We start from the raw sequence: 16,071 nt of genomic DNA on the forward strand, positions 1-16,071 counted from the left end.
CCGTTATTAACTTGTTAAGTAATCGTGTCTTAACGGGTCAACCCGTTTTGACCCGAACCTGTTAATACTAAATCCTAATATGTTATTATCGTGTTATGTTCGTGTTGAGTTAACGAGTCGTGTAACATATTACTATCCCTATTTAAAACAAGTGCAATACCTAAAAAGAAAATAAATTGGATTTTGAAACTAAAAATTTCATCACCACCCATTTCTCGTAAAGTGGACATTATCTTAAATAATGATTTTTTACAATTTGCTATATAGACTGTGGTACCACCTCTGGAGATGGTGTGGTACATTGCAGTTTGTTGGCTTGATATTCGGAAAAGATACTAAAATCTTCATCCTTAAGGCCTTCGGTTAGGAAAAATAAAAATATAGTGGGATAGATGGTATTGACTAGCTCGAACCGCCAGTGGCTAGATTTCTTCACGTGCAATTGTGGCAATGTGTGGAGGCCATGCACCTCCATGTGGGGTTGGTATTAAAATGGGGTGGGTTAGATCTACAAATATTGGGATGACAAATCTATTGATACGATGCATGTAGCTATCAAAACGCATTTCGATGCAATGACATATGGTGGCCACATGCAGGCTAAGCGTGTGAGACTCATGCATCGAGATTTTCAAGACGGTTTTGCCTTGTATCAATAGATTAGTGGTTGAAGAGTTGTATGGTGAGCTGCATGTAGACATCCAGTCACAAGAAAATGATAAATCGGGCCTAGAATAAGGCCTGGTTTTAGGGCTGTAAACGAACAGAGCTGCTTGTGAACAATTTGAGCTCGACTTGTATAAACTCGATTCGGATTCGGTTTATTAATAAATGAGTTGTTCATGACCACTAATATTGGTTCGAATATTAAACGAGATAAACTTGTATAATCCTGACTCGATTCGGTTTAGGCTCGTGAACAAAATTCGTATAAACTCAACTCGACTCGTTTTGGGCTCGTCACAATACTTGTACTATTTATATATATATATATATATATATATATATTCTTACATATATTCTTTTAATGTTTATACTTTATGTCCTCTATATATTATTTTTGATACTTTGTTAAGTAAAATATTTTGTTATTTTACAATAATAATGTATTAAGTTCGTAAAAGAATTATTGAGTCAAATGTTTATAAAAAGTAAGTAACTATAATTTGATTGCAGTACTTTATTATTTAATTCCATTTTAATTATTTGGCCATATTTAATATTATATCGGGGATAATTGAATTCTTTAATATTAAATTAATAACTTTATTATGTAATTTTAAAAATGACTTTAATGTACTAGACATTCTTGATGTCATATGTATTGGGAAGTAATAATGAATCAATGATACAGTGATAGGCTTATATTGTAGTATGTAGCTCATATCAAGTGAAACACATGTACATAGAAAGCAAGGCTAGGGTTATCTAATTAACTAAATGACTTCAACTGACTGATCTGACTGATTTAACTTATCTAATTGACCAACACACTTAACCCTATGTGCGAGGTTGTGCACCAACTTCCACCACTGCAGCAAAGTAAGCCGACTGTGCAATACTTTGGCGTACTACGGTGGACTACTTTGATGCCATATGTATTGGGAAGTGATAATGAATCAATGATACATTGATAGGCTTATGTTGTAGTATGTAGCTCATATCAAGTGAAACATGTGTACAGAGAAAGCAAGGCTAGGGTTATCTGATTAACTAAATGACTTTAACTGACTGATCTGATTTATTTGACTGATCTAACTAATTTAACTGATCTAATTGACCAACACACTTAACCATATGTGCGAGGTTATGCACCAACTTCCCTCACTGCAGCAAAGTAAGCCGACTATGCAATACTTTCGCATACTACGGTGGACTACACTTGAGTTTTTGGCTTGCATATCTATCATGATCTAAACTATATTGGTACCATGTATCTGAATGACCATCTGATTAACTGATCTGATCTTATCTTGCACTTGAACTTAAGGAATAACTTACGTGTCTTATGCAGCATGAGATGCATGATATACATAATGATATAAATAATTGTAAATTTTTGAATCTGAATATGATGCTGAATGACATGATCATGTGATATTCTGGGTGACATGCTTGCATGAGTGGTACATAAAAATGACTTCCAAAGAACTGGTTCAAATAGTCTATATAAGCTAAACTGTGATGATCCTAATTTGTGATCAAATTACTTATCTCGTTATACTGCTTCCTGGATCCTACTTTGTAGCTCATTACCAATATGAAGTACTTAGTATTACTAAATTTTCTAAGAAAACAAGTCTATAATATTATATTTAATTAAATACATACCCTAGAATTTACTCAAATAAAATGATTTGTTACATACTAAAATTAATTACTGTTAATTTCATATAATTATTAGAATAATAACATCACATCTAGTCTTAATAAGGAACATATATATATTTAAATCAATAAAATGATGGAAATGTGTATTTCATAAATTAGATTTAATAATATTAAATATTAAAAATTCTTGTAAACAATTATTATAGTCTACTAATAATTTAATACTTACTAACATGTATTTTAAATCTCTTAATTATTTCTAAAGGTTGATAGTTGATACAGTAAGCAAGTTCACCGACACATATGGCCCAACGCATAAGATTGTAAACTCAAATGGTCCTGACTTGATAGTTAATGGCATAATTGTTATAAACTTAAAAGATTAAATCTTCTAATAGGTCACACTATTTAAGGTCTGAAAATAGCCTCCAATTAATTTTTGCCACGTAGCCCACCCATGGGACTAACAATGAAACCGCATGGCACACAATCAGAAACACCCATGGAAGTTCTCTCGCCCAAGTCAACCCCCCCGACAACCCCCCCCCCTCCCCCCTCTTCGTTCCGGGCTAGATCCCTCACCCCAATCCTTTTGCCCATTAATGCCATTGCAAATTCCCTCACCCCTCTCCTCTCTCCCATCGATGTAATCTCGACGGTACTCTAATGGCATATATAGACTATGGTGTGTAAGAGTTTTATTTAAACTCTATGTCCCACACACCCATCTTAATAGAATTTGAAATAACTCAAGTTTATCAGATAAAAGATGAGTGATAACGGAATAAGAAAAATCCTAAGAGATAAGATTAAAACTCTATATCTCTAATTACAGTCAGATACAAACTCTTAGATTTCTTGATGGTCAGAAATATATAAATAACACTGAGGGATTAAAGGATTCTCACCTACAACATTAGAGTGCCTTTTGCCATCGTGAGACACTTGTGAGGCGAAATTGCTAGGGTGATCCTTCTCTCATAGCCAGATCTAATTCTTCATTAAACTCATGGAGAAAGGTACGAATTTATTTATTACTGTTTATTATTGTAGATCATATGAAATCGAAGATTCATTTATTAATGTTCATGTTAAAATATTTAACATGGTGGTCCACCAAAGGACCTAGTGAAGTTGGTGAAAGACCAACTGGAAGTGCAAAACTTAGAAGTAATAGAATCAACTGGATATGTCATGTAATATTGTTAAAGAACTATGCAAAACTAGTAGAAAAATAATCAATAATCTGAAAAATCCCATTACTTATATTTTCCCAATCAGTACATGATAAATATCCAAGAAATTAAACAACATTTATAAATTTGATTCTTACTCTGTATCAATCCTTCCATCCAGTACAATACAGACCAATATACAAGTTTAGGATGAAAACAACAAAAACAAAAGAAAGAGCTATCAACTAGCGAACAATACTGTAACTAATGGAATTCAAAACATAAATGGAGTTATTGAGATTGCCAGAAAGATCATCAACATGGAATTATTCCTACAGGAAACAAACCAGAACAGAATTAACCAAATAATTCAACAAGACCATGCATAAAATCTACAACATTGAAAATAAATCCTTGTAAAAGTTAGTTCGATCATGGAGCAAGGGAGGGAATAGTACTGTAAGTGTAACAACCTGCTAGAAATTTAACGGTGAAATTTCTATTGGCTTTAAGAATCTCGTAAAGACCCGATAAGTTTTCACGAATCTATTAATTGTATACTTAATATTATTAGTCAATGTGGTATCAGAAGTGTGTTTTTGATTATTGGAGATAGTTAGAAAGTTTTAATTGGACACATGGAAAGATTTTAGCCACCTTACTTTTCCAAGTCTACTCTCCACTTTTGGAAAATAGCCTAAACTGATTTTGTGGATATTATTGGATAAAAAAAGAAATATCTTGAGCTAATTTTCATGAATATTATTGGGTAAAAATATCTTGAACTGATTTTTATAGATATTATTAGATAAAAATATCTTAATCTGATTTTTGTAGATATTAATGGATAAAAATATCTTGAGATGATCTTTTATAGATATTTTGGGTAGGAAAAACCTACATTCAACTCTCAACTCCAGCCTTATCCTCTTCTATATCTCGTCCATAAGTATCTCCAGCCACCACCCACGAACTTATCTTCATTTACACTTTCTATTAAAAGAATATCAAACACTCCCTCTCGGTCAGTTTTTAGGAGTTCTTTTGCATGCCCATTTCGAAACTTTTTTAAGTGTTTTATCATAAAGTTTCTTTCATATAAGTTGTTTATTTTTTAGTCTAATTTAAGTGGATATCTTATTTGTCCCATTTGAAGATCATTTGCTCAGTCAAATATTATGTAAACTATAGAAAGGTTATTCTGGGAGATAAACTGGAGAATATGTTATAGTTTGGAGTTTTTGACCAAACTAATGGATAGATATTGATCCGAAATTTTTATGAAGTATTGTTAACATGTATATATGATTATTGGTTGATGATTTTTGCATGATTAAAGGTTTTGATGAAAGATTTTCTTAGATTTAGAAACTTAGAAACTGGAAGAGGAAAAACAGTTTCTATTTTAAGAAAGTTTAACTCTTTGGTAGTCTAAACCTATTCCAATGACTTTGATAATTTTATTGGAGGATCCTAAGCATCTTATATACATGTTATATTATTATTTTGAAGATATTTGATATTAGTTTCAAAAATATGAAATTTTATGCAAAGAGATATTCAGATAAGCCAAAGTGTGGATGTTCTTGGCTAAATTTATGTTTTGGTTAATTTAAATTAACCATGTGATCTTGAATTAGAAGCTTATATATGTTTTAGGACATCTTTTTAAATCATGTGATGGTTTGATTTGAAGATCACATCTTTATAAGGTATAGATCAAAAGGTTAATCAAAACAAGTTAGAAACAAAAATCAATGGAAATAGCATATGAGAATTTCGGCCCTATGGAGTTTTAATAGTTGTGATTAGTTTTAAATATTTCTAAATTGATATTTGAGTTGAGGATAAAATTTATATGAAGCATGTAAATTTTGATGATTTTTGGAATTAGTATACAAAATCCTTAAGTTATGGGTTAAACGGTCATTTTCCTATATGTAGAGAGTAAAATGGAAATTTTATTCTTTAAATTAGTATTTTTCCATATTTCAATTTATTAGTGATTTAATACTAACTTTTAGAATCACTAATTACAGTTCCTCGTGATCGCGCTTAAGGTTTTATAAGAAACGTGGAGATCGAGGTAAGTTAGCTTTTAACTTACTAACAGTCTATTATTTATGTGTGCTAAGTAAAGGAACTACAGTGTATATATATGTGTGTTATCATATATGTCATGCCATGCCAAGTTATCACATAATTGTCTGTTACATAGAATTTATTCTGTCATCAGTTTTTATCTGTTACATAATATATTCTGTCATATATATGAAAACTGTTACATAATATATTCGGTCATATATATGAAAACTGTTACATAATATATTCTGTCATGTATTGCTATACATTACAAGTACGCCATGTTAAGTATGCCATCTATTACATGTATATCAAGTCATGTAATATTCACTGTTGCAAGTATGTCATATTAAATATGTTGTCTATTATATGTCATGTTACGAAATGTTTCTATCTCAAGTTGGTCATGTCTTTCAAGTTATGTTCAAGTCACGTTATGTTACGTCAGGGTTTCAGTCCTTTCGTATTCCAGTCATGTTTCATCTTGAGTTACATTCAGTTTCGTGAGGTCCACAACAACTGTGGCACACGAAGTATGGGGTCACAGCAATTGTGATGTATACACTACGTGAGATACAGTAATTGTGACACGTAGAATACATGGGGCCACAACAACTGTGGAGTATGTATTTAACTGCATTATGACGTGTAGAATACATGGGGCCACAACAACTGTGGAGTATGTATTTACAAGTAGAATACATGGGACCACAACAACTGTGGAGTATGTATTTTTCATGTTAAGTCAAGTTTCAGATCAAGTTCATGTCAAGTCAAGTTCAGTTTACTTTTCAATTTAAGTTATGTCAATTATGTTATATTGTATGTCAAGTTATGCTTCAATTACCTATGAATTTGATTATGCATTCATGCTTTTACTGTCATCCATGCATCATTAGTCTGTGTGGAAGTTTGTTTTGTTAACTTATTGAGGTTTGTAATCAAATCTAACTGTGGTAGTCCCAACTACCATTCTCCCGAATGGTAGATCTTGTTACAGGACTTGAAGGAGGATCAGGAACTGACAAACTAGACACAGTCAACTGAACGACGGTGCGTCGTTAATATTAATATAGTAGTTAAATTACTACTTGTACGATGGAGTTGCATTTCCAGTACTTTTTGGATCATAACTATTTTGGATTAGTGCTGTGATCTTAATTATTCAATGCATATTTATATATGAAGTATGTTTTAAGTATTTGAGATATTTTCAATTTGGTGTATAGTATTGCTAAAAAAAAAAATTTATCCGCTGCGAATATTGCATAATGTTAGATGCATGTTAGGAATATTGCATCTTATATGTCATGAACGGGGGCAGGTAACCTTATGTTACATGTCTCGACCCTTCAAATGTCCGTCCGATCCCAAACAAAATTTGGGGGCGTCACAGTAAGAACCCAAAATATTAAAGAATAAAAAACAAACGTATGTTGGACTCGTCATTGTTGAAAGTGAGGTAGGGAGACGATGAAGAGGACGATGGTGTTTGGTGGCTATATCGTACTAGCTAGCTGGATAACAGATTGGCTACTTCGAACTGGTATTGGTCATCTGGTGGTGGTGGTGGCAACACAATTAAAAAAAAAAAAAAAATACTAAAATGAATGCTTATAGGACATGTTGTTTAAGGCTGAATGTAATTATTTTTGTGAAAAAAACTTGTTGACTCGTTGGAGGCTGGAGCTGTCCAGTTAGACAAGGTTGCTAGAAATTTGGGTTTTTTGGAAAGCTTGGACATATAGGTAATTTCCTTGCTTGAATAGCTGACTTACTTGAATTGCAGCTTATTTTTTTTGTAAAAGTCGAATTGTACCAGATGGAGAAATATGGATAACATGAAGTAATTTTTCGTAGTATTTTATTTTTGTACTTGATGCTCAAAGAAATGGTATTTTACTTGTGCGGTTTACTCTGCGGAGGTAATGTGGATAATATATGACCATCAAATTTTATTGCTTTAGTTTATTTTAAGAGAAAAATGAAAGGTAGAATGGGTACCATGCATACTGGACAATGGTGTATATAAGAGTTGATTGGAAGAGTATGCCACCCACCTTGGAGATTGGAAGAATATGCAAACCTTTTTTATGAATTGTTTTAGATGCTGTCACTTACATATTTTTATAGTACTTCATTTTACACAACTTCTAATTTATATTTCAGAAGGGCTTTCTATTGTTATTTATACATACTTTCAAGTATATTGAGGCGGTGGTGTAATGACAAATATTAGAAAAATTTTGATAAGGTCAATTCTATGTTACCTTTAGCCATTGTGCTTGACCCACAGTACTATAATTTGAAAGCTGTAATTTGTAAACTTTTGGTGCAAAGAATATGTTAGCATAGAAAAGTTAGCTAAAGTTGTAGCTAGCGAAAGTGAAGAAAGTCATTTATGTGAAGAATATGATCTTAAGTTCAATGTTAATATTAATGGAGGTGAGCCAAGAGGTGAAAAGTCTCAAATTGCATTTACTTTACTTCAGATGATGTTAATGTTCATCGTTCTATGAATTTGTTGAGTACTTACGAACCATTGTTGTTGTCATCGTGATTATAGTTGATGGTAAAACACCAATATTTGAAATTGTAATTTATTGTGATATCTTAGAAGTTGAAATTATTTACCTGTTTGTAATTATATTTCTCCAAGTGATGAATCATTTATTTATTTGCAATAAGAATGTTGTGAATAAGCAATGCTATGTAATGTGCTACTATGCATCAAAGATGTGGCTGAAGTGAATAAGAGTTGGAGGACTATTTTTCCACCATTTTTTAGTTTGTTTTCTTAGTTGATGCTATAATTAGTGATCTACCATTTGAAATTATAATTTATTGTGATACCTTAGAAGTTAAAATTATTATTTACCTATTTGTAACTATATTTCTTCAAGTGATGAATCATTGATTTATGTCTAATAAGCATGTTGTTTAAGTAGTGTAATAGTCATTTGCAATAAGAGTTCAATGTAATATTTATTATCAAAATTCTAGTTAAAATTGATTAAGAGAACTAACCTTATTTGTGCATCAGATTTGACCCCGAGCTCAAGCTCGTATCAGCTCGAGTATTTTTTATATTTGAGTTCGAGTCGAGTTTGATCTTAATATTTGTTAGGCGAGTGATCTCAATCAAAAATTTCTAATACTTTTCGAGCTCGAGTCGAGTTCGAGCAGATATACATGCTAATCGAGCTCACGACCCCTAGTTCGAATTCAACTCTATTCGGTTTGTTTGCAGCCCTACCTGGTTTGGTTATCAAATACCAAACTATCTCATCTCATTTACTTATTATAATTTTTTAAAATTTTCATACAAAATATAAACGACAATTCAACTTTTTTAAATTTTAAAACAAAATTAATATTAAAAAATTATATTATAACAATATTTTATTTAATTTTCAACAAAACATCTCATCTCATTTCATCTTAACTTTGTAACCAAACGAGAGCTAAATTGGTAGAAAGAAAAAACTAGAAAAATTATGAAAAGAACATATAAAAAATGTGGTGCCGAAAGTGCATATATAGTAAGAAGAAGATGAGAGGAAGGCTCTACCCTCCCCTCTAACGAAGAATAAGAGACTTTTCTTGAATAGAGAAGCAGGGCTTTCTCACTATAAATAGAGCTATACTGTACACATATATGAGAAGCATCAAATAAGATTGAAAATCTTTTTACAAGTCTATATTTTAAGAGTTTTGTTATATATAAGTAAAGCCGTATATTAATATGCGTACCAATACTGATTCTTTCATATTTAAAATTTAAATTAACACTATTTTTAATAAAATTTATTTTTTGATCAATCATATTAAATTGATATACAGATTAGTACACAATTATGCTTGTTACTAGATTTTTTCATATTTTAACACATTAAGACACACCCATGACATAGAGAATATAGGGATATACCAAATCAACTAATAAATAGTATTTTGATTTTTTATAATTAAAATGAATTTCATAATAAATAGTGACTAGAAAAGATTATAACAATATGATCATGTTTAGGTGCTAAAACAGTACGTGCATGTGTACATTAATATTGGCGACTTTAGATATAAAATAGTACTCGCCATGCACAAGCACAATAATATCCCATCCCAAATTAATTTAAATCGATGAAATTAAATAACTTTGAAGCCCGTATTTACAGTAGCCTCATGCATGCCTTACGCAATATTACATAAGATCAGATCAGAATATTAGAACTGATCTCATGCATGAAAAATATGAAATCCTCCACTACGTAGTACCGGCCGCATGCATATATATATATATGAGTTTTGCTACATACAAGCATAATTGCGCACTAATCTGTGTACCAATACTGATTTATTCATACTTAAAATTTAAATTAACACTGTTTTCAATAAAATTTACTTTTTGACCAATCACATCATATTGGTGCACAGATTAGTGCACAATTGTGCTTGCAACTATATTTTTCCTATATATATATAGTAACATGGCGCGCATATATATATATATATATATATATTAATACAACATATCATAAAACAATCACAACTTCATGATGATCTCCAAAAAATAACAACCATGCACCCACAACTTAAGTACTCCTAAAGAATCAATATATCATGTTAATGAGATCATGTGATTTTTCAAAGAATCTCCGATCCGATGAAGTATTATGGCAAAAGTACTTTTGAGTACTCCAAAAATAGACGTAGATGCACGTTCTAATTCTGATATATATGAGGTATTGATGCATGCGTAGTTGTGTTGAGACGTCAAAGCACTGCTGGAGAAATATCCGATTAATAGATTCGAGGGTTACGTCTACAAACAGATTCCACAGCAATAAAGCTTATCATATCTAAATATATTATATATATAAAAAAAATTGTGATTTAATATACACATGATGTCACTTTGTAAGTTATCTTTTATCGTTTCTTTAGAATCATATATATATGTATATTCCTTTGAGTATTTCTAACTTCAAGATCATTAGAATGGTTTGTCAAGGAATTAAACTATCTATCTATATGTAGATTTATTTCCAAGACCAAATCACAGCAATCTTGGCCACTGAAGCTATGAGAATGAGCACAAGTTTCAAGTTGCCTGAAAACGACTGAAAAAATGAAAGATTAAGCACATGTTAATTAGTTATACAGATGAGATGAGATGAGATGAGATTAGAATTTTGAGATGAAAACTTTTTTCAAATAAGCTCTAAGTCTCGTTTGATTATAGAAATGAGATAAAATGAAATGAAATGAGATAAAAATTAAAAGTTAAATAAAATATTATTAAAATATTATATTTTTTGTTTTGAGATTTAAAAAAATTTAATTGTTTATTATATTTTGAATGAGAGTTTGAAAATGTTGTAATGATTAAATGAGATGAAATAAAATAGTTTGCATAATCAAACGAATCTTCTAAATCACGAATAATAACACTTATAAGGAAGAAAAAAGAAAAAAAAAAAGAAAAAAAGAAAAAAGAAGAAGCTCGTCATGATGTATGCCATTGACGTCTCCACCCACTCCCGATCGATCGGCTCCTAAGATGGCCTTTATTATTTGAACACGGAGGCAATTAAGACATAAGAGTACATGCATAGATAAAGATTAGCATCTTACATTATTATTCCATCCTTACATACAAACAAAGAAGTTAACCATACTGCAGAGAAAACCATAAACAAAAAGATCACTACGATTTGCCTACAGATGGAGAGAAGTATCAACGTCCGAATTCTCAGAACTTCTTGATGTGCTCGCCGTCCCTGCACCATTAGGTGGCCATAAGTTTGTCATCTTCCTGTCTTGAAGATCATCATCATCTTGCTTGGTCTGCAAGTTAAGCCCAAGAGAGAGTGGATCTTGAAGATTTGACCTAAGTTGTGGAGCGATCATTTCGGGTTGAAATGATAACTTTGAAGTCTCAGAATGCATAATCTGTGCAGTACTGATCCTTTCAGTCTCTGATGACAGTTTTAGAAGCTCTTTCTCCTCCCTTCTTTCTTTAACTTTCTCCAAGTGCCTAAACCTTTCTTGAAGGAGAGCAATGGAGGGGCTAGCCATGGTGGGATCACCACTTTGCCTGTGATGCAATATTGGAGAAAAGAGTACCTTTTTATATGAAGGGTCCGGGCCAGAAGTATATACAGGAGATAGTTTAGTTCTGTTTATCATTAGTTTATTCATTTGCATGCGTCTTTATATTTTACAAATAAAAATTGATTCGGCATGATGGCATATAATTGGGAATCGGCTACTGTGTAATAAAATCCAAGAGGAGAAGTTCGGAGGCTAGTCTAGTGAGGCTTGAGTTGGTGGATGTGTTGGCAAGAGGACTTTTTGAAGGAGGAAAAGGGTGGGAGAGAGAGTCCAATACGAAATGGATGGTAGCATTTGGAAGGGAGTTTTGTGGGGAAGAGATGGTTAGGTAATGCACATGATGTCGGCTTGTCTTTTAAAATCCTGTTTGCTTTGAAGAAGATATGGTGCTTGCTGTGGTGGGTTTTGGAGTGACATGATATATTCATTCGTATCTGTTTTGAACTTGCTCATCTATTTTTTCCTCCTTTTGAAGGTGTTGAGATCAGGAGAGGTGGGTCCTGCAGAAAAGACAAGGATTAGAGGGAATATTTCTGGAGTTTGACGTGATCATCGATGTGGACTCTCTTATTTAGAGGATAGCGAGACAACATCCACCGTATGTTTTTTGCACAGAGAGAGAGAGAGAGACGCACACAGGTACAGAGCAAATCACCCTTGAGTTCAATGGACTTTTAATCTGTTGGCCCATATCAAATATGCTCCCAAAAGCTCATATGTTAGATGAAATTCGACCTTGCATGGGCGGCCTACCCATTACAGCCCAAATTGAAAGGCCGTTGGACGACCTTGACTTTCTCGAAAGTACTATAATATTATTGTGAGTATGTCCACGTACGTACAGCTAGCGATTTGGAGGACTTCATGCATTTAGCGGTTGTAGAAACCATGGAAGCACGGTTACGAACTTACGGGTCAAATTTGATAAAAATATAGAGAAATTCTATGTGCAGTATAATCACTAAATTAAGGAAGGACAGAATTCGCGCGAGTGGGAGTACTGCTCGATCCTTGTATATTTGAACGGATCAGCTCCATTAGAGTGTGATCTCCGGCTTAGACAGAAAGTTGTGCTGATCAAAGATCAGTGCGAACGTCCCATGCATGCATGCATGCAGAAGATTTCAAATTTGTTTATTTGTTTGCGGAACTAGCTAGCTAGCTAGCTACTACTCCGGTCAATCCTTATAGAAACCAGTACTAATTATAATTATTATATATCCATCTTTCCCAACTTTAATTTATATATATATATATAGAAAAAAACAGATCAAATCAAGCAGAATTCTTATTAATTTGATATTAAATATTTGGCCATGCATATATATATATAATTGATAATCAGTATATTAATCAAGGAGATCATGACGTGCTTGCCCCACGTACATGATCTGTAATATATATGGAGAGCAAGACAGTTAAGAGCTGACCTGGCGATCAGCCATAGCTAGCTAGCTAGCTAGCGAGAGGCTGACATTGACTCGTGAGGATTTTGTTCATGCAATTAAGAAGCTGCTATATATCCGTTTTATCTTTATTAATATTCCAGCTATGACTAGAAGGTTTTTTTTTTGAAGGGAGCTATGACTAGAAGTTAATTACTGCTTGCATGCAGGTTTTTGAGTACTCTTCATTGTCGTCCTTATAAATTAATTAGTCCAAATATGTATAGATGGATTGATATTATATATATGTATATATATATATATATATAATAGCAAGGCAAGTTGCTGCTAATTCTGTTGTTCCACTTCTCGTATGAATATCCTACTAATATTCAATAGAAAAATATAGTTGCAAGTATAATTATGCATTAATTTGTGCACTAATATGATGTGATTGATCAAAAAGTAGATTTTATTGAAAATAGTGTTAATTTAAATTTTAAGTATGAATAAATCAGTATTAGTATACAGATTAGTACGCGACTGTACTTGTACGTAACAAAACTCATATTCAATAGGATATATAATAAAACTCAGCTTGTTCTTTCCAAAGTAGTTGGCTTTTAATTATAAAAAAACAAAAAAAAAAAAGTAGTTGGCTTTTTCCCAGCCTCTACGTACCTTAATAGAAATGAGAAACCATCATATACATCATATGTGTATATATATATATATATATATATATATATATGTATATGTATATATTTTATGAAAATGCAGAAGCGTACGCTTCAGTTTGAGGGAATAATATTCAGATATATCACACATCCATCCCTAGCAACATCAATACAAGCTCAAGCCCAAAGATCAGCGTCTTAACTTCAAGTGATACAATAGTAGTTTGCAGACACATGAGTTTCTACCGGTGGCAGTAGTAGTATTACATCAGCACAGAGGAACAACAAGACAACATCAGCAAAGGAAAGAAGATTCGAGTAATGTTACAGCTAGCTGAAGAGACATCATGTATCTGTTTGGATTTGCTCATTTTCCGGGGACAAAGTTAGTGGCGTAAGCCCATGCATTGTTGGCCACCGGATCAGCAACATGGTCGTAGAGGTTCTCAATCGGGCCCTTTCCGGTGACAATAGCCTGAACGAAGAAACCGAACATGGAGAACATTGCCAGCCGGCCGTTCTTGAGCTCCTTCACCTTCAACTCTGCAAATGCCTCAGGATCATCGGCCAGTCCAAGTGGGTCAAAGGCACCGCCGGGGTAGATTGGGTCGAGTCCTTCGCCGAGTGGTCCTCCACCAATTCTGTAGCCCTCAACGAAACCCATGAGCACAACCTGAACAGCCCAGATAGCCAGGATGCTCTGAGCATGAACCAGGTTTGGGTTGCCAAGGTAATCGAGGCCACCCTCAGAGAAGATTTGGGCACCAGCCTTGAACCATACTGCCTCACCAAACTTAACACCATTCTTTGAAAGGATTTCAGGGAAGACACAACCCAGAGCTCCAAGCATGGCCCATCGGGAGTGGATCACCTCCAACTCACGGTTCTTGGCGAATGTCTCGGGGTCTGCCGATAAGCCAGCAGTGTCCCAGCCGTAGTCACCGGGGAATTCACCGGTCAGGTATGATGGAGTTTGCTCTGAGAATGGCCCCAAGTACTTAGGGCGGTCTGGGCCATACCTGTTTTACATATCAGCCACAGATAAATTATCATACGTACGAGTTTTCTTTTATACGACCAAATTTTATATATTGTTCGGAATGATCATGGGTAGACAGTTTGCTCTGACAATACATGGTATGCTGAAGAAAAAAGGAACAAAAATACAAGATTAATGGAAGTTTGTTCAGAATGATTTATTTATTTTTACTGGCCACCAGTCTGACAATCCCCATTCATTACTAAAACAGAAAGTCGGCAATAGTGACGAAATGATCATCATTCAGTGATCATAGACTGAATTTACTAGTTAAACGGAAACCCATCATGGTCATAAACATCTAAATGCGTCGATAGCTTTTGAAATAATACTAATAAAGAGATGAACGATTTGGAAAAAATTACTGATTGGTAAGTGCATTTTAGGTTTACATGCAAGGAGTGCGCGCGAAGGTGAGCCATGGCTAGCTAGATCTCTTGCATTTTTCGAAGCGAAGAAAGCAGTAGAAACCCGCTTGTTCCAGGAGCTAAATTTAAGCGCGTTAAAGCCTAAAAGCAACCAAACTAAAACTTGCATGATAAGAAAGAAATTAGTTTAATTGCCTTCTAATCTCGGCCATGCCATTTAAAGGGAAATATGTATTATGTATATTGTTCCTTCTGCAAATGTTTTCTCTAATAGCCTAATATTGTTGATCAAACTTTGCATACAGTTCTAAATATGGATGCTTATCCAACTTATCCTAAATGAAAATGACTTCAACTAGCAACCAATTAATTAGGAGTTACCATATGCTCTGTGGGGCACTTTTCACGGTGCGCCTCATGGTAACACGGCCACCACCGATGCCACCAGCCCTGCGGACGAGCTCATTGGATTGCTTCAAAGCGGTCTGGCCGGCGAATGCTGACCGTTGGATGGCGGAGGTTGCCATGATCTATGACAAGCTTCTTGGTTGGCTGGTTTGTATGCTGCTGCAACTGAGAGGAGGGTCTGAAGAAGCCTATGAACTTGTAGCAGAGGGGACCGAGAATATAATGGGGATGAGCAGATGTTGTGGATTAGGATATCTACACGTCAGCAGCATTCTATTGGCTCTCATATTGGAAGTAGATTTCCATGTCGATTATTTTGGGGGAGATAGAGGTTAATGTTAGGCCATGTGGCAGTGAAAGATCTTGTTGGTGGGATGTCTTATCTCCACATGTATGGTGAATACAAGCCACAGATTGTCTTGGGGCTGGGCTACTGCCACTTCGTGAACAAAATCCACAGCCCAATAGCTTGGCCATGCATGTCTCCAAGTC

The 16,071-nt window shown here is 33.9% G+C and overlaps 1 protein-coding gene across 1 annotated transcript; it reads right to left on the reverse strand.

Moving 5' to 3' along the window:
• Positions 1-13,938: 13,938 nt before the first annotated feature.
• On the reverse strand, positions 13,939-15,774 carry LOC122305471 (chlorophyll a-b binding protein 151, chloroplastic). Its single transcript, XM_043118032.1, has 2 exons — positions 15,553-15,774; positions 13,939-14,783 (listed from the first exon to the last, which is right to left on the reverse strand). Exons 1-2 carry the CDS (start codon positions 15,696-15,698, stop codon positions 14,132-14,134), a joined length of 798 nt encoding a protein of 265 aa, XP_042973966.1. The 5' UTR covers positions 15,699-15,774; the 3' UTR covers positions 13,939-14,131.
• Between the last annotated feature and the right edge of the window lie 297 nt (positions 15,775-16,071).

Source organism: Carya illinoinensis, chromosome 3 (genome assembly GCF_018687715.1).
Source record: "Carya illinoinensis cultivar Pawnee chromosome 3, C.illinoinensisPawnee_v1, whole genome shotgun sequence".
In the NCBI taxonomy this organism is placed as follows: Eukaryota; Viridiplantae; Streptophyta; class Magnoliopsida; order Fagales; family Juglandaceae; genus Carya; species Carya illinoinensis.